The 23,314-nt window shown below is 37.9% G+C and overlaps 1 protein-coding gene across 8 annotated transcripts in view; it reads left to right on the forward strand.

Annotated features, from left to right (window-relative positions):
- The window catches only part of CASK (calcium/calmodulin dependent serine protein kinase), a 454,527-nt gene that overhangs the window by 102,930 nt on the left and 328,283 nt on the right, over positions 1 to 23,314 (forward strand). For 4 of the 8 annotated variants that reach the window (XM_049873006.1, XM_049873008.1, XM_049873009.1 and 1 more), the window contains exon 2: positions 8,894 to 9,024. In XM_049873006.1, the coding sequence (XP_049728963.1) occupies positions 8,894 to 9,024 (131 nt within the window). The remainder of the gene's footprint in view (positions 1 to 8,893; positions 9,025 to 23,314) is intronic. The other 4 variants (XM_049873007.1, XM_049873013.1, XM_049873010.1 and 1 more) reach the window with 1 other exon arrangement.

Consider the following 23,314-nt stretch of genomic DNA (forward strand, 5'->3'; position numbering starts at 1 on the left):
CAACTTCAATCTTTTCTCCGTTTATCATGATGTTGCTTATTGGTCTAGTTGTGAGGATATTTGTTTTCTTTATGTTCAGGTGTAACCCATATTGAAGGCTGTGGTCTTTGCTCTTCATCAGTAAGTGTGCTTCAAGTCCTCTTCACTTTCAGCAAGCAAAGTTGAGTCATTTACATATTGTTGTTAATGAGTCTTCCTCCAATGCTGATGCCCTGTTCTTCTTTATATAGTCCAGCTTCTTGGATTATTTGCTCAGCATACAGATGGAATAGGTATGGCGAAAGGGTACAACCCTGAGGCATACCTTTCCTGACTTTAAACCATGCAGTATCTTGTTCTGTCCAAACAACTGCCTCTTGACCTACGTACAGGTTCCTCATGAGCACAATTAGGTGTTCTAAAGTTCCTGTTCTTTGCAATATTATCCATAATTTGTTATGATCCACACAGTCGAATGCCTTTGCATAGTCAGTAAAACACAGATAAACATCCTTCTGGTATTCTCTGCTTTCAGCCAGGATCCATCTGACATCAGCAATGATATCTGTGGTTCCGTGTCCTCTTCTGAATCCAGCCTGAATTTCTGGCAGTTCCCTGTCGATATACTGCTAAAGCCACTTTTGAATGATCTTCAACAAAATTTTGCTTGCGTGTGATGTTAATGATAATTTTTCGACAATTTCTGCATTCGACTGGATCACCTTTCTTGGAAGTAGGCATAAATATGAATCTCTTCTAGTCGGTTGGTGAGGTAACTGTCTTCCAAATTTCTTGACATAGGCGAGTGAGCAATGTTGAAACATCTCAATTGGTATTCTGTCAGTTCCTGGAGCTTTGTTTTAGGCCAATGCCTTCAGTGCAGCATGGACTTCTTCCTTTAGTACCATCGGTTCCTGATCATATGTTACCTCTTGAAATGGTTGAACATCGACCTATTGTTTTTGGTATAATGATTCTGTGTATTCCTTCCATCTTCTTTTAATGGTTCCTGCGTCGTTTAGTATTTTCCACATTGGATCCTTCACTATTGCAACTCGAGGCTTGAATTTTTCCTTCAGTTCTTTCAGCTTAAGAAACGCCTAGCATGTTCTTCCCTTTAAGTTTTCTATCTCCAGCTCTTTGCGTGTGTCATTATAATATTTGTCTTCTTGAGCCACCCTTTGAAATTCTCTGTTCAGTTTTTACTTCATCATTTCTTCCTTTTGCTTTAGCTGCTTGATGTTTAAGAGCAAGTTTCAGTCTCTTCTGACATCCATTTTGTTCTTTTCTTTCTTTCCTGTCTTTTTAATGACCTCTTGCTTTCTTCATGTATGATGTCCTTGGTTTCATTCCACAATTTGTCTGGTCTTCTGTCATTAGTGTGCAACGCATCAAATCTATTCGTGAGATGATCTCTAAATTCAGGTAGAATATACTCAAGGTCGTACTTTGGCTCTCGTGGACTTATTCTAATTTTCTTCAGTTTCAACTTGAACTTGCATATGACCAATTGATAGACTGTTCAACAGGCGGTCCCTGGCCTTGTTCTGACTGATAATATTGAGCTTTTCCATCATCTCTTTCCACAGATGTACTCAATTTGATTCCTGTGTATCCCATCTGGCGAGGTCCATGTGTATAGTCGCCATTTATGTCGGTGAAAGAAGGTATTTGCAATGAAGAAGTCATTGGTCTTGCAAAATTCTATCATGGGATCTCTGGCATCAGTTCTATTACCAAGGCCATGTTTTCCAACTACGGGTCCTTCTTCTTTGTTTCCAACTTTCATGTTCTAATCACCAGTAATTATCAGTGCATCCTGATTGCATATTTGACCAATTTCTGACTGCAGAAGCTGGTAAAAAAAACCTTCAATTTCTTCATCTTTGGCCTTAGTGGTTGGTGTATAAATTGAATAATAGCGGTATTAAGTGGTCTTCCTTGTAGACGTGTGCATATTATCCTATCACTGACAGCATTGTACTTCGGGATAGATCTTGAAATGTTCTTTTTGACGATGAATGCAGTGCCATTCCTCTTCAAGTTGTCATTCCAGGCATAGTAGACAGTATGATTGTCCCATGCAAAATGGCCAGTACCAGCCCATTTCAGCTCACTGATACCTAGGATATCAATGTTTATGCGTTCTATCTCATTTTTGACAATTTCCAATTTTCCTACATTCGTACATTCCAGGTTGTGATTATTAATGGATGTTTGCAGCTGTTTCTTCTCATTTTGAGTCATGCTGCATCAGCTAATGAAGGTCCTGAAAGCTTGACTCCATCTACTTCATTAAGGTCCACTCTACTTGAAGGAGGCATCTCTTCCCCAGTCATGTTTTGAGTGCCTTCCTAATCTGGGGGACTCATCTTCTGGCACTATATCAGACAATATTCCACTGCTATTCATAAGGTTTTCACTGGCTAATGCTTTTCAGAAGTAGACTGCCAGGCCCTTCTTCCTAGTCTGTCTTAGCCTGGAAGCTCAGCTGAAACCTGTCCGCCATGGGTGACCCTGCTGGTGTCTGAACACTGACGGCATAGCTTTCAGCATCACAGCAACATGCAAGCCCCCACAGTACGACAAACTGACAGACATATGGGGGTTCCCAGCAGTAGTGGGAACCTTTAATATCTCTCAGCACACTTGTCTCTTGAGTCATCTTGCTCCATCCGGAGTGGTTGCCCTGTGTGCTTGATGCACAGCTGTCAGCCTGAGATTTCCCTTTGTCATACTCCTGAGGATTCCCTTCATCTGTCTCCTGTATTGGATCTCCTGTTTGCTGTTTCTTGACATCCTTTTTCTTGGTCCACTCTTTTGTTTTGGTAAACATATCATCTGATAGTTTCTTCAGAAAGTGTGCATGGCAAGTAACTTGTTGAGATCTTCTGTCTCTGAAAATGTCCTTACTCTACTCTCACATTTGATTGATGGTCATTAATGATCTGGCTGGATATAGAATTAAAGGTTAATTAAAGAAATAATTTCCGTTCATGATTTTGAAGGTGTTGTCTTCTTGGTTCTAGTGTTGCCATTGAGGGTTCTGAAGCCATTCTGACTCCTGATGCATTGTGTCTAAACTGTATTATCCCCTCCCTGTGCTCCTCCCCCTTCTCTGGAAACCTGAAAATCATCTCCTTGTCCACAGTGGTCTGTCTGGACATGGGTCTATTATTTATTGTGCTGAGTACTTTGTGGGTCCTTTTAATTTGAGCAACAAATGGTTTAAATTCTGAGAAATTTTCTTGATTTTTTAATTTCTTCCCTCTGTTTTTTTGTTTGTTTGTTTGTTTTTTGCTTTACCTTCTCGGAGATTTCCTCAATTTCATCTGCCAACCTTTCTATTGAGTTTTAAGTTTCCTCATGTATTTATTATGAGTTTTTTGTTTTTCAAATTTCTAGTTTTTGTTTCATTGTTGTAATATCATTCTATATAATAGTTTGAAGTTTTCTTCTTGTGTAGTCTGATTCCTCTAAGTTGCTATCTCTGTTTATTATTTGGAAAAATAAAATTTTTTTTCCAAATAAGAGACTCTTCTTCAGCTGTCTTGGGAGCCTTTGGCTGTCTACTCATGATAAGGAGTATAACAGTGATTCTCAAGCAGGGGTGATTTTGCCCCTCGGGGGACATTTAGCAGTGTCTGGAGATACTTTTGGTTGTTAAAACTGGAGTGTGGGGTTGTTCCTACTACCACCTAGTGGGTAGAAGCCAGGGATGCTATTAAACATTCTATAATGCACAGGACATCTTTGAAAAACAAAGAATTATCCAGCCCCAAAAGAAAACCCTGCAGTAGAGAGACTGAAACCTGATTGAGAGCTCTGAACATGTGGGGGATCTTTAGGTTTTGCTGAAGGATAATCTGGTTGAACAGTTTGAAAAACCTCATGTCATTATCTTTAGGTCTTTCCTTCTTAGCAGGTTAGATATCCAAGAGAAAAGTCATCCTGCCTGATGGATAAAGATCTGGCTTCCAACATTCCCACTAGTGAGCGAATAGGGGCTGGGGCTGACTGTATTCTATGTGTATATGGTCACATAATCTGCTTGCTTTCTGTATATGTACAGTACCCATTTCCTCAACTGCCTTGTGCCCCCAGTTCTAAGACTCTTATGTTTTACCCTGTCTAGAGAATGAACCCTTGTTAGGATGAGGGAGAGGCAGTTAACCAGTGGTGTGGAATAGAAAAGGAGATCGGGGGTCTTAAGTTCTTCTCTAATAGATTTCATTCAAACCTTGTTATTTTAGCCCCATCATCTCTTTATTTCTAGTTCCAGAGTATCTGATGCTGTCAGTTCATGAGCTTCTTGAGGATTCTGCAGTGCCAGTGGGTTTGATTCTAAGCTTTCCTTATTTTCTCCTTGAAATTCAGCTTTCCGAAGTCAGCTAAGTCAGTTACCGCTACTCCATCTGCTTTCCAGCTTCCCAAATTTGATTATTACTTTTTTGTCCTTTTTTAAGATCCCTTTGGTATCATTTTATTGGAGTTTTGAGAGGGAGAACAGTTAGATGCATTGTGCTTAATCTATCCTATTAATCTGGAAAAGAACACACTCTAGTCTTCATAATTTCATTTCATTCTGTTCTCCTTTTTTGATGTGTTAACCTTTGGTTATCAGAGTTGTTTATTTCCTGGACTTAGCCTTTCTTCACATAAATGAAAGCTGGAGGCCTTGGGTGGTGCAAATGGTTTACATGCTCAGCTGTTATCCAAAAGGTTGGCGGTTTGAGTCCACCCAGAGCAGCCTTGGAAGAAAGACCCTGGAGTCCACTTCCAAAAAATCAGTCTTTGGAAACCCTACGGAGTACAGTTCTACTCCGACACATACGGGATTGCCATGAGTCAGAGTTGGTTCAACAGCAACTGGTTGGTTGGTAACCTTTCTTTACATAAATGAAAGCTAGAAGAGATTATTTATTCTGTGTCTGCACAGAGACACAATTACATTCTTTTCAAAACCTTAGAGGATGTTACAGCAATATTCGCTTGTAACATATTGTGATTTCGTTGACCTTTTAATTAAAAACATAAAAGTCTGTAAGCAGCCACCTGACTTCAAATAGAATCTTGTGAGAGAATCCCAATCAACATTCAGTATTCATAAAGAATTGAATGAAGAATATATCTTATTTCATCAAAACTGTAATGCTATGGGTTATCATCCCATTTGATGAATACCCTGGCCAGATTTAGTAGAAATATGAGAAAGATAATGGTATGATTATGGCCGACAACTGTCTCTATCGCCATTTTCCCCCACTGGCATAAATACTCAAGAATCGACTGTATCATAGATTTAAAATTTTAAGGATGAAATTTAAGTATCAAAAATGGGTATAAGTCACCTGTATGAGACCAAATGATTGACAATTACTTTAAAACAAAGATGACAATGTAAGGAGTCAGGGAAACTAGATTAATGGAAATAGAAAAACCAGAATGGAAATAATGAGAAAGTTCACACATTGTGAAGAATGTAATCAATGTCAGTGAACAACTTGTGTAGAAATTGTTGAATGAGAACCTAAACTTGCTGTGTAAACTTTCACTGAAAACATAATAAAATACTATTTTTTAAAAAGTGGGTATAGGCGAGACTGAAACCTAGGCCTCCTGAATTTTAGCAGTCCTCTATAAACTGTAATTTAGGTATAATTAATAGATGTAGTACAGGAGATGTGTTCCACACTCTTTATCACCCCCACTGCACCTCTTTTTTTTTTAATAATTTTTATTGTGCTTTAAGTGAAAGTTTACAAATCAAGTCAGTCTCTCACATATAAACTTATATACACCTTACTACATACTCCCATTTACTCTCCCCCTAGTGAGTCAGGCCGCTCCCTCCTTCCAGTAGTTTAGCTTAACTACTAAAAAATGTCTGACTTGAGCATTATGCTCTTTTAAGAACTATCTATATGGGATCAAATTGAAAACAGCAACTTGAAAACTTAGATAGGAATCTTAGGGGGCAATGAGTTTGTGTTAATAGAGGAGGAACAACTCAGAAAAGGAGGATGAGAATGGTTGCACAACTTGAATGTCATCAGTGTCACTAAATGGTACATGTAGAAACTGTTGAATTGGTGTATGTTTTGCTATGTATATTCTCAAGAAAATAAAATTATATATATATGTATAAAATGTAGTGAATTGAGGCACATTACACAAATGTATATATAAATATGGTCCCAAGGGTTTATGTGTAGACAAATACCAGTTACGTTAAGCATGTCCTGAAATTGCTTGTTATTGTCAGGGTAAGTAATAACAAGTAAAGACATCCAGATTGAGAATTAAAACTTTTGTGAGAGTCACTGCATGTACGTTACATTGTTATCTCACAGAGGAAAATCTTTAAACAGTTTCGAGTGATTATCAAAAAGATCCTCTTTTTACAGAGTTCTAAAAGATACACTATTATCATCTCACTTCCTTTTTTTTTTTTTTTTTCCTTTTAGTTTAGCTTTCTTAGATTGCTTGAAGAGAGATTTGAAGCTGTGATATAATTAATATCCTGACGATGGCATGGTGAAATCAACTCATTCATATGATCTTAAAGAAATGTTTTGGTCTGGGTTAGATTATATTCATTTGCTTGCCCTCTAACTGAAAGAAGAAAGACAAACTTTAATGTAAGCAGTATCACAAGCATCCTAGTCTAAATGAAGTACTTTTCTCTACCTGCTGATTGAGCACATGCATCCAGGTGTAGTTTGGTCTTGTAAAATACTTCTAACGGCCAGTGAGAGTTTGTTTGTTTCCCCCTCTAAGGAGGGAAAACTGCACGTGCACACACGCACACAAGCACACTATCATATACATGTACTTGGGTATATCTAGTGACTTAAATCATACTGGCCTTCAAATAAACTAGTATTTGCATTTTGTATTATTTAATAGTCAATTCAAACATGTACAAATCTATCTTATTTAATAACTGTTAATCACAAGGAACCGTGTGTGTGTGTGTGTGTGTGTTTAATGCCTGGGCCTGGACATTGATATTTTTTTTATCACTCCAGTTGATTCAGTTGTGTCGCCAGTATTGAGAACCACTGGTCTAGATTGAGGAGAAGACTGAATAAGGAAATGGCTAGACCAGTGGCTCTGCTGATAGAAATTACATCTTTTTCTGTGGCAATTTAGAACAATTATAATTTGAAGTTTAAGAATGATAAAGAATTTCTCTTTGCTTTAAATTACTATTGTTGTCTGAATGGCGTTTCAGTTTCTCGACTGTTGCACATAAATCATCATTTTAGATGGGCTTCCTCCCAGATTGCCCTCCTGTATTTTGTTTCTGTTTTTAAGATACAAACTATTACTTCAGTTTTGTTTTAGAATTTATTTGGGTTCCCTGAAGCTGTCCAGGAAGTAATATCTTTAAAATCAACCTCTCTTCCCTCTTCTTCCTCTTTCTCTCAATCTTCACTGCTTATCTGCTGCTCTGCCCTATTACTTCTGTGACAAAGATTTGAGTGCCTCCTTTGTGTCAGGGGAAACCCTGGTGGTATAGTGGTTAAGTGCTACAGCTGCTAATCAAAGGTCAGCAGTTCGAATCCGCCAGGCACTCCTTGGATGGGGCAGTTCTACTCTGTCCTATAGGGTCGCTATGAGTCGGAATCGACTCGGTGGCACTGGGATTTTGGTGTTGTGTCAGGCTTAATTTTAGACTCTGGGGATACAAGTGGAGAAGAAAACAGTCTTTACCTGCATAGACCTAGCTTATAGTCCATTGGTGGATATAGATTTTAAACAAAGCATACTACATAATATACATAGTAAAATGTATAAATTACATACTCTGTGAGAATGTTGTGGAGGAAGGAAAGGTACAGCATAGAGTCGGGTTTGATACCTACCTAGTCTAGGGGTTCAGGGAAAGCTTCCCTGAGGACATGACGATGGAATTGAGATCTGAAGGATGAGTAGCATTTCAAGCTTGGAAACAATATGTTTATTGGTTCTGAAGTAAGTGGTCAAGGAAGTGAAAGGAGGCCAAAGGAGCCAGAGTGTAGAGGAAAGGGAACAATACCAGGAGAGGCTGGAAAGATTGTTAGAGACTAAATCATCCTTGTAAAGTGTCTGTTCTAGTCTTTTGCCTAGATTTTTTTAGATTGTGTACTTATTTTTTTCTTGTTTTATATAGGAATTATATATATATATACACACACACACACACATATACATATACTGTCCTGTTTTTTATACATATATAATTGATTAGATATGTGTATTCCAAATATCATCCATCTTTCTGGGGTTTTAAGCAGGAACATAGTATGATAAAAGATCACTGTAAGAATGGGATGGGGGGACCAGTTTTCCAGAAGTCTTGGTAGAAGATGGTAGTAGCTTAGACTAGGGTATGGGGCATGGAGAGAAGTGGACAGGCTCAAGACATATTTGAGATAAACTCATTAGGACTTGGTGAAGATTAGGTAAGTGGTGGGTAAGATGAGAGGAAGGTGACAAGAATGATTTAAGCTTCTGGTTCAAAAATAAGAACAATACACACTATGGATTTCACTTATTATAATTACGATGTTGATAATCCGTATAGATATTATAAAGATTGTTTGCCTTGAACATAAGAATACTAATTAGAATTTTTTACAAAATTATTTCCAACTGCAAATTTAATTTTGTCTTCTATATTTCTAGTTTAATAATATTTTTAAATTGTGGATTACCTCATGAATTACAGAAAAGTATGTTTAAAATTACATTAAATTTTATTTTGAAAACTATATTCCATCTGAAGGCTAAAAAGACAGAATGACTTGGTGCTCATGTAGTATGGTTAACAGACAGTGAAACACCAATAAGATATTGAAGGAAAAAAAGAACTTAAGAAAAATCTATGAATTAAACTTGATTTGTATGTTTTTGGTTTTGCTTTTAGGGGTCCCTTCAGTGTTGTGCGACGATGTATCAACAGAGAAACTGGGCAACAATTTGCTGTAAAAATTGTCGATGTAGCCAAGTTCACATCAAGTCCAGGGTTAAGTACAGAAGGTAAGAGATGGATTTCAAGTAAGTTATTTGATGTCTGGCTTTATTCCACCTCCAAAATCCATTTATCAACCTAACCTTCATCTGGGGGTGGGGAAGCAGAGGGTGTGATATAGTGGGATGTGGGTGGAGACAGTTTAAACTCCATTCGAGTTTGTCAGAATTCTAGAGCATAGTATTTGAAATATAGTAACAGTAATTTTCAGAGTTATAACTTCACCTAGGATTGCTATGGCATATGGTTTTGATTAGGAAGATAGCGAAATCTGGACATATATTTTTCAGGGCCCATTTTTGAGTCCTATTGTGTGGGACATGGAAAGGAAGAAAGGGAAACACAGGCAAAGATATAATTGCAGATTCTGAGGAAACTACTACAGTTAGGATTATGACCTAGTCGAACGAAAACATTCATATATCATGTTTGACTCAAGTCAAATATGGTACGTGTGAGAAACTGAAAGATCAGTACTGTTAGAGCTTGCAGAAGTTAAAATTTTGTTTCAAGACATTGATATGAATAATTGTATTTGTATTTATAAATGTTTACAACCTGTATATAACCATTGAGTTATTTAATTACTTTACAGTTTTTTAAAGCCATAGAAACTTAGTAAGCTTAGAAACTTAGTAAGATTTCAACCTAAAAATCACAAATCTAAATCAATTACTTAATTACCTGTATTAAATTGTAATAATATAGGCCAGATTCTCTTTGAGCTTGTTATAACTTATTAAAACAATATTCACAGATTATTCCTTAACCCAAAATTATTAATACCAAAGGTTTGATTTATTTCATACTTAATCCTAAATCTCTCCAGGGTAATGATATTCTTTAAGGAGACAATTAATTACCTTCTCAGTTGTCTGACACTGTTTCTTGGCTGATTTCGTCAGCCAGAGTAAAGGATCTTTGGAGCTATAGACCCAGACTGCCAGGCTGAACCTCTTTATATTGTCACCTAGTCATGGAGTCAAAGTCCAAACTTAAAAAAGGGGGTGGACATATAGTTCATGTCCCTGAGTTTGTCTTGTCTTTACATAATATATAGGAGGCTATCACGGAAATTGTAGCTTGCTTCTTCATTGCTTTGGTATATAAATGTCTTCAAATCTCTGTTCTGAAGACAAGGTCAGGCCATTCTATTGATCCTTCATACTCTTAAGCCTCTTTGAACTTGACAGAATCCTGTACTCTTTTCAGGTCCATTCTGTATGATAGGGCCATAACTTAGAACTTTTAAATGATATCCAGTTGAATTCTGCTTATCAGTCATAACTTTATCTGCCTCTCATCAGAGTTCATTGGTCATTCTAATGAAAATGTACAGTTGGGCCTATATATTTATGGCACCAGAATGTAGTTTTCCCATCCTCTTTGGCACAATGACTCATTATAAAATTAAGCAACAAAGAGATGCAAAATGTTATTTCTATGAACCCCCCCACATTTTTCTTTTCTTTTTTTCCAATGGGGCTCTTATGCCCTCTATTGCTCATGTTCACATTAGCTTCGTTTATTCTAACTTACCCATGGAACCAAACCCGTTGCCCTCGAGTTGTTTCTGACTCATAGCAACTCTATAGGACAGAGTAGAATTGCCCCACAGGGTTTCCAGGGAACGTCTAGTGGATTCCAACCGCAGACCTTTTGGTTCGCAGCTGAGCTTTTTTGTGTGTGTGTGTGTGTGTGCTTTAGGTGAAAATTTACAACTCACGTTAATTTCTCAGACAAAAATTTATACACATATTCTTATGTGACCCTAGTTGCAGTCCCTCTAATGTGACAACACACTCCCCTTTCCACCCTGGGTTTCCCATGTCCATCTAACCAACTCCTGACCCTTTCTGCTTTCTCATCCTACCTCTGACAGGAGTCGCCCATTTAGTCTAGTGTATCTGCTTAAACTAAGAAGCATACTCTTCATGAGTATTATTTTATGTTTTATACTCTAGTCTATGTCTGAAGAGTTGGCTTCGGGAATGGTGTTAGTTCTGGGTTAACAGAGAGTCCAGGGGCCATGTCTTTGAGGATTCATCTAGCCTTAGTCAGATCATTAAATCTGGTCTTTTTACTAGAATTTGAGTTCTGCGCCACACTTTTCTCCTGCTCTGTCAGGGACTCTCTGTTGTATTCCCTATCAGGGCAGTCACTGGTGGTAGCCAGGCACCATCTAGTTCTTCTGGTCTCAGGCTGATGGAGTCTCTGGTTTATGTGGCCCTTTTGTCTCTTGGGCTAGTATTTTCCTTGTGTCCTTGGTGTTCTTCATTCCCCTTTGCTCCAGGTGGATTGGGCCCAATTGATGCATCTTAGATGGCTGCTCTAAAGCTTTTAAGACCCCAGACGTCACTCACCAAAGTGAGATGCAGAACATTTTCTTAATAAACTTCGTTATGACCATTGACCTAGATGTCCCCCGAAACCCTGGCCCCCAGAGCCCAGCCTCTGCTCTTCTGTCCCTAGAAGTGTTTGGTTGTGTTCAGGAAACTTCTTAGCTTTTGCTGCAGCCAAGCTCCTAACCACAGTGCCACCAAGGCTCCTATTCTAACTTTGACATATTTTATTATAAGAAATATAATAAGATATATCTTATTATATAAAGTTTCTTTGAACAGTTCTACTCCCCCAGCTTCTTTCAATCTTTTTCTAGTCACTACAAGCAAAACATCTTATCTCCTCTACTCTTTCTATTTACAGTCTGTTAAGGTCTATAAAACCCACTGCCATCAAGTCGATTCTGACTCATAGTGACCCTATATAAATGACCTTATATATTGCTAAAGGTAGAAGGAAATGCTGGTGCTATACCTGTGTTTAGAAGAAAAATATTTTGAAGTGAATTTAGCACAATGAAAAGGTATCCAGAAGTTCAAATAAGAATATCTAGAAATACCTTTATTTACTTTTTCATTCTCTTCTAATAAACCTGTCTCTTAAGTACCAGATGATTTAAAACCTAGTTTAGTCTTTATTCTCTTCTATTTTATTTTATTGTTGCTTTGTACTTTTATTTGATCTTTCTTTTTGCCTTAATATTGTTTTCTTTTTTAGTAGTACATTTGTATTCAACTCTATTATTGAGTGCAATAGGTTTGGTTAAGGGTCACCTGGGGTACCTAACATATGCTATTTATATGGATAGGTCATTATAATACAAAGACAGATAAAAAGAGCACCTACCCTTAAGGGATTTACAGTTTAATTGTTCCAAACCATGGTCCTTAGCATTGTTTTTATAGAAAAGAATTATACACTAAATTCCAAATAAATATTTAAAAATTAACTTTTGAAATAACTGTGTTTATTAGTTGGAGACCACCTGTGCATGTTTTTATATTTCATATTCTTCTAATTACAGTCATGTGTTGCTTAATGTCCACGATATATTCTGTGAAATAGAACATGATGTGATTTGGACGTTGCATGAACACCGTATTATGGATGAAGATCCTTTCAGGCATTCGCTTCCAGAGTAAGGAAGTTTCATCCATATTAAAAAATTTCCTGGGGCAATCAACCTCCCTCTACAATTAGCTTATCTAAGGTTTCAACAAATTCTTCTGCTGCCTTCATCAGCTCTTGCAGACTCACTTTCACATTATGCAATAAAAAACATTGTTTGAAGCACTTGAATCACCCACAGCTAACATTAAACTCGATACTTCAGTGTGGTCCTCCTCTTTTTTTTTAAGCATCTTGAACAAGCTTCATGCCTTAGCACTGATCATCAATGTGCTGAGAGAAATTCGCTTTTTTGTTTGGTCCTCAATTCACATCATTAACAATTTCTCCATGTCCAATATATAAAAAAAAAAATTTATAGGTCCCTCTTAATTTTTGTTAGCCTTGTAGCTTTCAGTGGAGCCAAGTCTTTAACAGCTAGGAGAATTTTTTCTTTGTTTTTGAGGATCATCATGATTGTCTTGTACAACATGCCTAAATCCACTACATCCCATTCTCCGATCAGGATTTCCAATCTCTGTAATAACCTTATCGGACATTGCCCAAGCGGATGTTTTGTGGCACATGACTGTACTGAAGATGAGATATTGTAATTACTTGACTAAGATGAGATATTGTTTTTACCACCAGAATCATAATAGTTTTCTTGTTGAATAAGAGTTCTTAACTTGCAGCCTTCAGGGTAGCCAAGAATTCCTTGAAATTATATGCAGAATTAGGTATGTGCATTTTCCTAGCAAGAGTCCACACCTTTATCAGATTCCCAAAAGGTATATTATTTCCCAACCACCCCACCCCCCCAGAGGTCATGGTCCCCAGACCTTCTGTTAGTCCAAGACAGGAACCATTCCCAAAGTCAACTCTTTGGACAGGGATTGGACTGGACTATAAGATAAAAAACGATACTGGTGAGGAGTGGGCTTCTTAGTTCAAGCAGACATATGAGACTGTGCGCAGCTCTTGTCTAGAGGGGAGATGACAAGGCACAGGGAGACAGGAGCTGGCTGAATGGACACGGAATACAGAGTGGCAAGAAAGAGTGTGCTGTCTCATTAGGGGCAGAACAACTAGGAGGACACAGCAAGGCATATATAAATTTTTGTATGAGAGATTGACTTGATTTGCAAACTTTCACTTAAAGCACACAAAAAAAATTTACTGCCCTAAACAACCCAAATGTCCACCAACTGAAGAACGGATAAACAAAATGTGGAATATCCATACAATGGGATATTATTCAGCCATAAAAATGGTTGAAGTACTGATACATGCTACAAACATATAACATGGATAAACCTGGAAATCATTATGCTAAATGAAAGAAGCCAGACACAGAAGGTCACATACCGTATGATTCCATATCTCTGAAATGTCCAGAATAGGCAAATCCATAGAGACAGGAAGTGAATTAGCGGTTGCCAACAGATTGGCGGGAGGTGGGGGGGAATCGTTGCTTACTGGGTATGAGGGTTCCTTTCGGGGTGATGAGAATGTCCTGGAACTAGACAGTGGTGAAGTTTGTATAACAATGTGACTGTACTAAATGCCACTAATGGTAATTTTTTTGTGTTTATGTGTATTTTACCTTGATGAAAAATAATAAAATAAAGATAAAATGAGGGGGGGAAAGGTATATCATTCCTGATTGTTACTGTTAAAAAAAATTAGTATAACACGCTTAACAAAAATACCTCATGGGGTGAGGGCAAGGTTGGCAAACAAATGTAGAAGGTGCATGTAATTTGTGTAAAAATACGGTAACGACCTTCAACAATTATCATATCCACAAAAGCACTGAGAAAAGTGGCAAAAATTGTCAGAATCAACTTTTTCAGAACTCTGGAAGTTAACCAAAGCCACGCAGTAATCTGGGGAGCATTTATGAAAGGAGAACGACTGGATATCAGTAAGAACAGTGAACTTTGTGGCATTTTAACTTGCCCTATTCCCATTACCTTATCTCCAGCTCCACGGTAACTTTGAAAACAAACAGCTTACAATCACAGTGAAAACAGCTGCCTGGCTGCCACTGAATGGGACAGAATGGGCTTATAGTTCCTTCAATGCCTCATATCCAGAAAATTGTCATTATTTGGCCTGTGTGGTGGTTCCTTGAAAGAACCCACTTGCAAAACTGTCTTTATTTGACCTGACTTGGAAGTTACTCAATGGAAAGAACCTTTTCCCTGGGAGGAGAGCTTTCAAAAACATTCAGAGGCAATTGTTTAACTTCACAGCTACCTGAGGCAGTGGGTAGCAGTTGAAACAAACAAAAAGCTAATCAAAAAGCTTGAAAGGAAAAGATGGAGAATGAGATGTCTATAACCAAAAAAAAATCCATTGCCATTGACTCAATTCTGACACATGGTGACCACATGTGTTGCAGAGCAGAACTGCTCCATAGGGTATTCGTGGCTGTAACCTTTAAAGAAGCACATCGCCAGGCCTTTCTTCTATGGAACTAGTGGGTGATTTTGAGCCACCAACCTTTAGGTCAAGTGCAAAATGTTCATGCAACCCAGGGACCTTAACCATGAAAAACTGCATCCTGTTCCTGGAAATCTAGAAGGTCACACATATGTATACAGATGTGCACATGCCCATGGCTGTATGCTTACTCAGGAAAGATCTGAGAAGGTTTTAAGCTCTCATCTCCAGCTGACCCTGAGGCTCTGCACAAGCAAGAAATGAAGAGTTGTCAACTACCTGGCTGAGTGTTGAAGGCATGCCACAAGACACACAGAGAGTCCCTTAGTAAAGATGAATCTTACCAAGCAGAGACTTCAGTTGCCACACCTGACAAAGGTTACAAACTTTACAAAATTAGTTCACAAAAGTCACTAAACAAACAACAATAGCTAATAGCAATAGCAATAACCCTGGAGAGGGGAGAATCTGATTAACAGAATTGCAACATTACATTATATGAAATGCCCAGTTTTCAACAGAAAATGATACATGCAAAGAAATAAGTATGGCCCATACACAGGCAAAAAGAGCAATCAATAGGAACAGTCCCTGAGGAAGCCTAGACATAGCTATTAATAAAGCTATTAAATAAGCTATTTTAAATAGATTCAAAGAATTAAGTATGAGAACAATGTTTTACCAAATAGACAATATGAATAAAGAGATGAAAATTCTCTTAAAAAGAACCAAATAGAAATTGTGGAGTTGAAAATATCCTTAATGAAAAATTAACTATATGGGCTCAATAGAAGATTTGAGCAGTCGGAAAAAAGAATCGCTTAATTTGAAAATAGGTCAGTTAAGATTATTCAGTCTGGAGGCGGGGCCAAGATGGCAGAATAGCCAGATGCTTCCGGTGAGCCCTCTTACAACAAAGACCCAAATTATCAAGTGACAGATTATATTTATGACAAGCTAGGAGCCCTGAACATCAAAGGCAAAGTCAGAAAACAGACTGAGAAGCAGGGGGAGAGAGAAACCATTCAGAAGTGGAGCGGAGTTTCCAGACCTGAGTCGCTGGGATCCGTTCCCAGAAGTGGCTGCGGTGGGCTGGAAATCACCAAATCAATACCAGCTACAGTAGCCCTCAAGAAGATAAAATACTTAGGAATAAATCTTACCAGAGATGTAAAAGACCTATACATAGAAAACTACAAGACACTACTGCAAAAAACCAAAAGAGACAAACATACCTTGCTCATGGATAGGAGGACTTAACATTGTAAAAATGTCTGTTCTACCAAAAGCGATCTATAGATACAATGCAATTCCAATCCAAATTCCAAGAACATATTTTAATGAGATGGAGAAACAAATCAACTTCATATGGAATGGAAAGAGGCCGTGCGTTACTGAAAAAGAAAAACAAAGTGGGAGGCCTCACTCTACCTGATTTTCTAATCTATTATACCACCACAGTAGTCAAAACAGCCTGGTACCGGTGCAACAACAGATACATAGACCAATGGAACAGAGTTGAGAATCCAGACATAAATCCATCCACATACAAGCAGCTGCTATTTGACAAAGGCCCAAAGTCAGTTAAATGGGGAAAAGACAGTCTGTTTAACAAACGGTGCTGCCATAACTGGATATCTATATGCAAAAAAAAATGAAACAAAACTCATTCCTCACACCATGCACAAAAACTAACTCAAAATGGATCAAAGACCTAAATATAAAATCTAAAACAATAAAGATCATGGAAGAAAATATAGGAACAATGCTAGGAGCCCTAATAAATAGACGGCATAAACAGTATACGAAACATTACTAGCAATGCAGGAGAGAAATCAGATAACTGGGAGCTCCTAAAAATCAAACACCTATGCTCATCCAAAGACTTCACCAAAAGAGTAAAAAGAGAGGCGGGCCCAAGATGGCGGACTAGGTGGACGCTACCGCAGAACCCTCTTGCAACAAAGACTCGGAAAAACAAGTGAATCGATCACATACATAACAATCAAAGAAACCTGAACAACAAACACAGATTTAGAGACGGAGAATGAACAAATACGGGGAGGCAGTGATTGTTTTCAGAGCCTGGAGCCAGCGTACCAGTCAGCGGATTTTCTGGAAAAACTAGTTTCCCAGTGATGGCTCGGAGACAGCAGTCCATATCAAACCACATAAAGAAGCAGACCATGACAGCTTCTGCAACCCCCCAAACAAAAGAATCAAAATCTTTCCCAAATGAAGATACAATCCTGGAATTATCAGATACAGAATATAAAAAACTAATTTCCAGAATGCTTCAAGACATCACAAACGAAATAAGGCAAACTGCAGAAAAGGCCAAGGAACACACCGATAAAACTGTTGAAGAACTCAAAAAGATTATTCAAGAACAAGGTGGAAAAATTAATAAGTTGCAAGAATCCATAGAGAGACAGCATGTAGAAATCCAAAAGATTAACAATAAAATTACAGAATTAGACAACGCAATAGGAAGTCAGAGGAGCAGACTCGAGCAATTAGAATGCAGACTGGGACATCTGGAGGATCAGGGAATCAACACCAACATAGCTGAAAAAAAATCAGATAAAAGAATTAAAAAAAATGAAGAAACCCTAAGAATCATGTGGGACTCTATCAAGAAGGATAACCTGCGGGTGATTGGAGTCCCAGAACAGGGAGGGGGGACAGAAAACACAGAGAAAATAGTTGAAGAACTCCTGACACAAAACTTCCCTGACATCATGAAAGACGAAAGGATATCTATCCAAGATGCTCATCGAACCCCATTTAAGATTCATCCAAAAAGAAAAACACCAAGACATATTATCATCAAACTCGCCAAAACCAAAGATAAACAGAGAATTTTAAAAACAGGGAGAAAAGAAAGGTTTCCTTCAAGGGAGAATCTATAAGAATAAGTTCAGACTACTCAGCAGAAACCATGCAGGCAAGAAGGGAATGGGGTGACATATACAGAGCACTGAAGGAGAAAAACTGCCAGCCAAGGATCCTATATCCAGCAAAACTCTCTCTGAAATATGAAGGCGAAATTAAGATATTTACAGATAAACACAAGTTTAGAGAATTTGCAAAAACCAAACCAAAGCTACAAGAAATACTAAAGGATATTGTTTGGTCAGAAAACCAATAATATTAGATACCAGCACAATACAAGGTCACAAAACAGAATGTCCTGATATCAACTCAAATAGGGACATCACAAAAACAAACAAATTAAGATTAATTAAAAAAAAATAACAATACACATAACAGGGAATCATGGAAGTCAATAGGTAAAAGATCACAATAATCAAAAAGAGGGACTAAATACAGGAGGCATTGAACTGCCAGATGGAGAGTGATACAAGGCGATATAGAATGATACAAGTTAGGTTTTTACTTAGAAAAATAGGGGTAAATAATAAGGTAACCACAAAAAGATATAACAACTCCATAACTCAAGATAAAAGCCAAGAAAAACGCAACGACTCAACTAACATAAAGTCAAACACTATGAAAATGAGGATCTCACAATTTACTAAGAAAAACGTCTCAGCACAAAAAAGTATGTGGAAAAATGCAGTTGCCAACAACAAACATGAAAAGGCATCAAAATGACAACACTAAACACTTATTTATCTATAATTACGCTGAATGTAAATGGACTAAATGCACCAATAAAGAGACAGAGAGTCACGGACTGGATAAAGACACACGATCCATCTATATGCTGCCTACAAGAGACACACCTTAGACTTAGAGACACAAACAAACTAAAACTCAAAGGATGGAAAAAAATATATCAAGCAAACAGTAAGCAAAAAAGAAGAGGAGTAGCAATATTAATTTCTGACAAAATCGACTTTAGACTTAAATCCACTACAAAGGATAAAGAAGGACACTATATAATGATAAAAGGGACAATTGATCAGGAAGACATAACCATATTAAATATTCATGCACCCAGTGACAGGGCTGCAAGATACATAAATCAAATTTTAACAGAATTGAAAAGTGAGATAGACACCTCCACAATTATAGTAGGAGACTTCAACACACCACTTTCGGAGAAGGACAGGACATCCAGTAAGAAGCTCAATGGAGACACGGAAGACCTACGTACAACAATCAACCAACTTGACCTCATTGACTTATACAGAACTCTCCACCCAACTGCTGCAAAATATACTTTTTTTTCTAGCGCACATGGAACATTCTCTAGAATAGACCACATATTAGGTCATAAAACAAACCTCTGCAGAGTCCAAAACATCGAAGTATTACAAAGCATCTTCTCAGACCACAACGCAATAAAACTAAAAATCAATAACAAAAAAACTAGGGAAAAGAAATCAAATACTTGGAAAATGAACAATACCCTCCTGAAAAAAGACTGGGTTATAGAAGACATCAAGGAGGGAATAAGGAAATTCATAGAATGCAACGAGAATGAAAATACTTCCTATCAAAACCTCTGGGACACAGCAAAATCAGTGCTCAGAGGCCAATTTATATCGATAAATGCACACATACAAAAAGAAGAAAGAGCCAAAAGCAGAGAACTGTCCCTACAACTTGAACAAATAGAAAGTGAGCAACAAAAGAACCCATCAGGCACCAGAAGAAAACAAATCATAAAAATTAGAGCTGAACTAAATGAACTAGAGAACAGAAAAACAATTGAAAGAATTAACAAAGCCAAAAGCTGGTTCTTTGAAAAAATTAACAAAATGGATAAACCATTGGCTAGACTGACTAAAGAAATACAGGAAAGGAAACAAATAACCCGAATAAGAAACGAGAAGGACCACATCACAACACAGCCAAATGAAATTAAAAGAATCATTTCAGATTACTGCAAAAAATTGTACTCTAACAAATTTGAAAACCTAGAAGAAATGGATGAATTCTTGGAAAAACACTACCTACCTAAACTAACACATTCAGAAGTAGAACAACTAAATAGACCCATAACAAAAAAAGAGATTGAAACGGTAAACAAAAAACGTCCAACAAAAAAAAACCCTGGCCCGGACGGCTTCACTGCAGAGTTCTACCAAACTTTCAGAGAAGAGTTAACACCACTACTACTGAATGTATTTCAAAGCATAGAAAATGACAGAATACTACCCAACTCATTCTATGAAGCCAGCATCTCCCTGATACCAAAACCAGGTAAAGACATTACAAAAAAAGAAAATTATAGACCTATATCCCTCATGAACATAGATGCAAAAATCCTCAACAAAATTCTAGCCAATAGAATCCAACAACACATCAAAAAAATAATTCACCATGATCAAATGGGATTTATATTAGGTATCAAGGCTGGTTTAATATCAGAAAAACCATTAATGTAATTCATGACATAAATAAAACAAAAGATAAAAACAACATGATCTTATCAATTGATGCAGAAAAGGCATTTGACAAAGTCCAACACCCATTTATGATAAAAACTCTTACCAAAATAGGAATTGAAGGAAAATTCCTGAACATAATAAAGGGCATCTATGCAAAGCCAACAGCCAATATCACTCTAAATGGAGAGAACCTGAAAGCATTTCCCTTGAGAACGGGAACCAGACAAGGATGCCCTTTATCACCGCTCTTATTCAACATCGTACTTGAAGTCCTAGCCAGGGCAATTAGGCTAGACAAAGAAATAAAGGGTATCCGGATTGGCAAGAAGGAAGTAAAGTTATCACTATTTGCAGATGACATGATCTTATACACAGAAAACCCTAAGGAATCCTCCAGAAAACTACTGAAACTAATAGAAGAGTTTGGCAGAGTCTCAGGTTATAAAATAAACATACAAAAATCACTTGGATTCCTCTACATCAACAAAAAGAACACCGAAGAGGAAATCACCAAATCAATACCATTCACAGTAGCCCTCAAGAAGATAAAATACTTAGGAATAAATCTTACCAAGGATGTAAAAGACCTATACAAAGAAAACTACAAAGCTCTACTACAAGAAATTCAAAAGGACATACTTAAGTGGAAAAACATACCTTGCTCATGGATAGGAAGACTTAACATAGTAAAAATGTCTATTCTACCAAAAGCCATCTATACATATAACGCACTTCCGATCCAAATTCCAATGTCATATTTTAAGGTGATAGAGAAACAAATCACCAATTTCATATGGAAGGGAAAGAAGCCCCGGATAAGCAAAGCATTACTGAAAAAGAAGAAGAAAGTGGGAGGCCTCACTCTACCTGACTTCAGAACCTATTATACAGCCACAGTAGTCAAAACAGCCTGGTACTGGTACAACAACAGGCACATAGACCAATGGAACAGAATTGAGAACCCAGATATAAATCCATCCACGTATGAGCAGCTGATATTTGACAAAGGACCAGTGTCAGTAAATTGGGGAAAAGATAGCCTTTTTAACAAATGGTGCTGGCATAACTGGATATCCATTTGCAAAAGAATGAAACAGGACCCATACCTCACGCCATGCACAAAAACTAACTCCAAGTGGATCAAAGACCTAAACATAAAGACTAAGACGATAAAGATCGTGGAAGAAAAAATAGGGACAAAGTTAGGAGCCCTAATACAAGGCATAAACACAATATAAAACATTACCAAAAATGATGAAGAGAAACCAGATAACTGGGAGCTCCTAAAAATCAAACATCTATGCTCATCTAAAGACTTCACCAAAAGAGTAAAAAGACCACCTACAGACTGGGAAAGAATTTTCAGCTATGACATCTCCGACCAGCGCCTGATCTCTAAAATCTATAGGATTCTGTCAAAACTCAACCACAAAAAGACAAACAACCCAATCAAGAAGTGGGCAAAGGATATGAACACACATTTCACTAAAGAAGATATTCAGGCAGCCAACAGATACATGAGAAAATGCTCTCGATCATTAGCCATTAGAGAAATGCAAATTAAAACCATGATGAGATTCCATCTAACACCAGCAAGGCTGGCATTAATCCAAAAAACACAAAAGAATAAATGTTGGAGAGGCTGCGGAGAGATTGAAACTCTTATACACTGCTGGTGGGAATGTCAAATGGTACAACCACTTTGGAAATCTATCTGGCGTTATCTTAAACAGTTAGAAATAGAACTACCATACAACCCAGAAATCCCACTCCTCGGAATATACCCTAGAGATACAAGAGCCTTCACACAAACAGATATATGCACACCCATGTTTACTGCAGCTCTGTTTACAATAGCAAAAAGCTGGAAGCAACCAAGGTGTCCATCAACGGATGAATGGGTAAATAAATTGTGGTATATTCACACAATGGAATACTACGCATCAATAAAGAACAGTGACGAATCTCTGAAACATTTCATAACATGGAGGAACCTGGAAGGCATTATGCTGAGCGAAATGAGTCAGAGGCAAAAGGACAAATATTGTATAAGACCACTATTATAAGATCTTGAGAAATAGTAACAACTGAGAAGAACACACACTTTTGTGGTTACGAAGGGGGGAGGGAGGGAGGGAGAGGGTTTTTTATTGATTAATCAGTAGATAAGAACTGCTTCGGGTGAAGGGAAAGACAACACTCAATACATGGAAGGTCAGCTCAATTGGACTGGACCAAAAGCAAAGAAGTTTCCGGGATAAAAGGAATGCTTCAAAGGTCAGCGGAGCAGGGGCGGGGGTCTGGGGAACATGGTTTGAGGGGACTTGTAAGTCAATCGGCAAAATAATTCTATTATGAAAACATTCTGCATCCCACTTTGAAATATGGCCCTGGGGTCTTAAATGCTAACAAGCAACCATCTAAGATGTATCAATTGGTCTCAACCCACCTGGAGCAAAGGAAAAGGAAGAACACCAAGGTCACTCGACAACTAAGAGCCCAAGAGACAGAAAGGGCCACATGAACCAGAGACCTACATCATCCTGAGACCAGAAGAACTAGTTGGTACCCGGCCACAATCGATGACTGCCCTGACAGGGAGCACAACAGAGAACTCCTGAGGGAACAGGAGATCAACGGGATGCAGACCCCAAATTCTCATAAAAAGACCATACTTAATGGTCTGACTGAGACTAGAGGAATCCCAGCGGCCATGCTCCCCAGACCTTCTGTCGGCACAGGACAGGAACCATCCCCGAAGACAACTCATCAGACATGAAAGGGAGTGGTCAGCGGGTGGGAGAGAGGTGCTGATGAAGAGTGAGCTAATTATATCAGGTGGACACTTGAGAGTGTGTTGGCAGCTCTTGTCTGGAAGGGGGATGGGAGGATAGAGAGAGAGGGAAGCTGGCAAAATTGTCACGAAACGAGAGACTGTGAAAGGGCTGACTCAATGGGGAAGAGTAGGTGGGAGTATGGAGTAAGATGTATGTAAACATATATGTGACAGACTGATTGGATTTGTAAACGTTCACTTGAAGCTTAATAAAAGTTA

The sequence above is a fragment of the Elephas maximus genome, chromosome X, assembly GCF_024166365.1.
Source record: "Elephas maximus indicus isolate mEleMax1 chromosome X, mEleMax1 primary haplotype, whole genome shotgun sequence".
In the NCBI taxonomy this organism is placed as follows: domain Eukaryota; kingdom Metazoa; phylum Chordata; class Mammalia; order Proboscidea; family Elephantidae; genus Elephas; species Elephas maximus.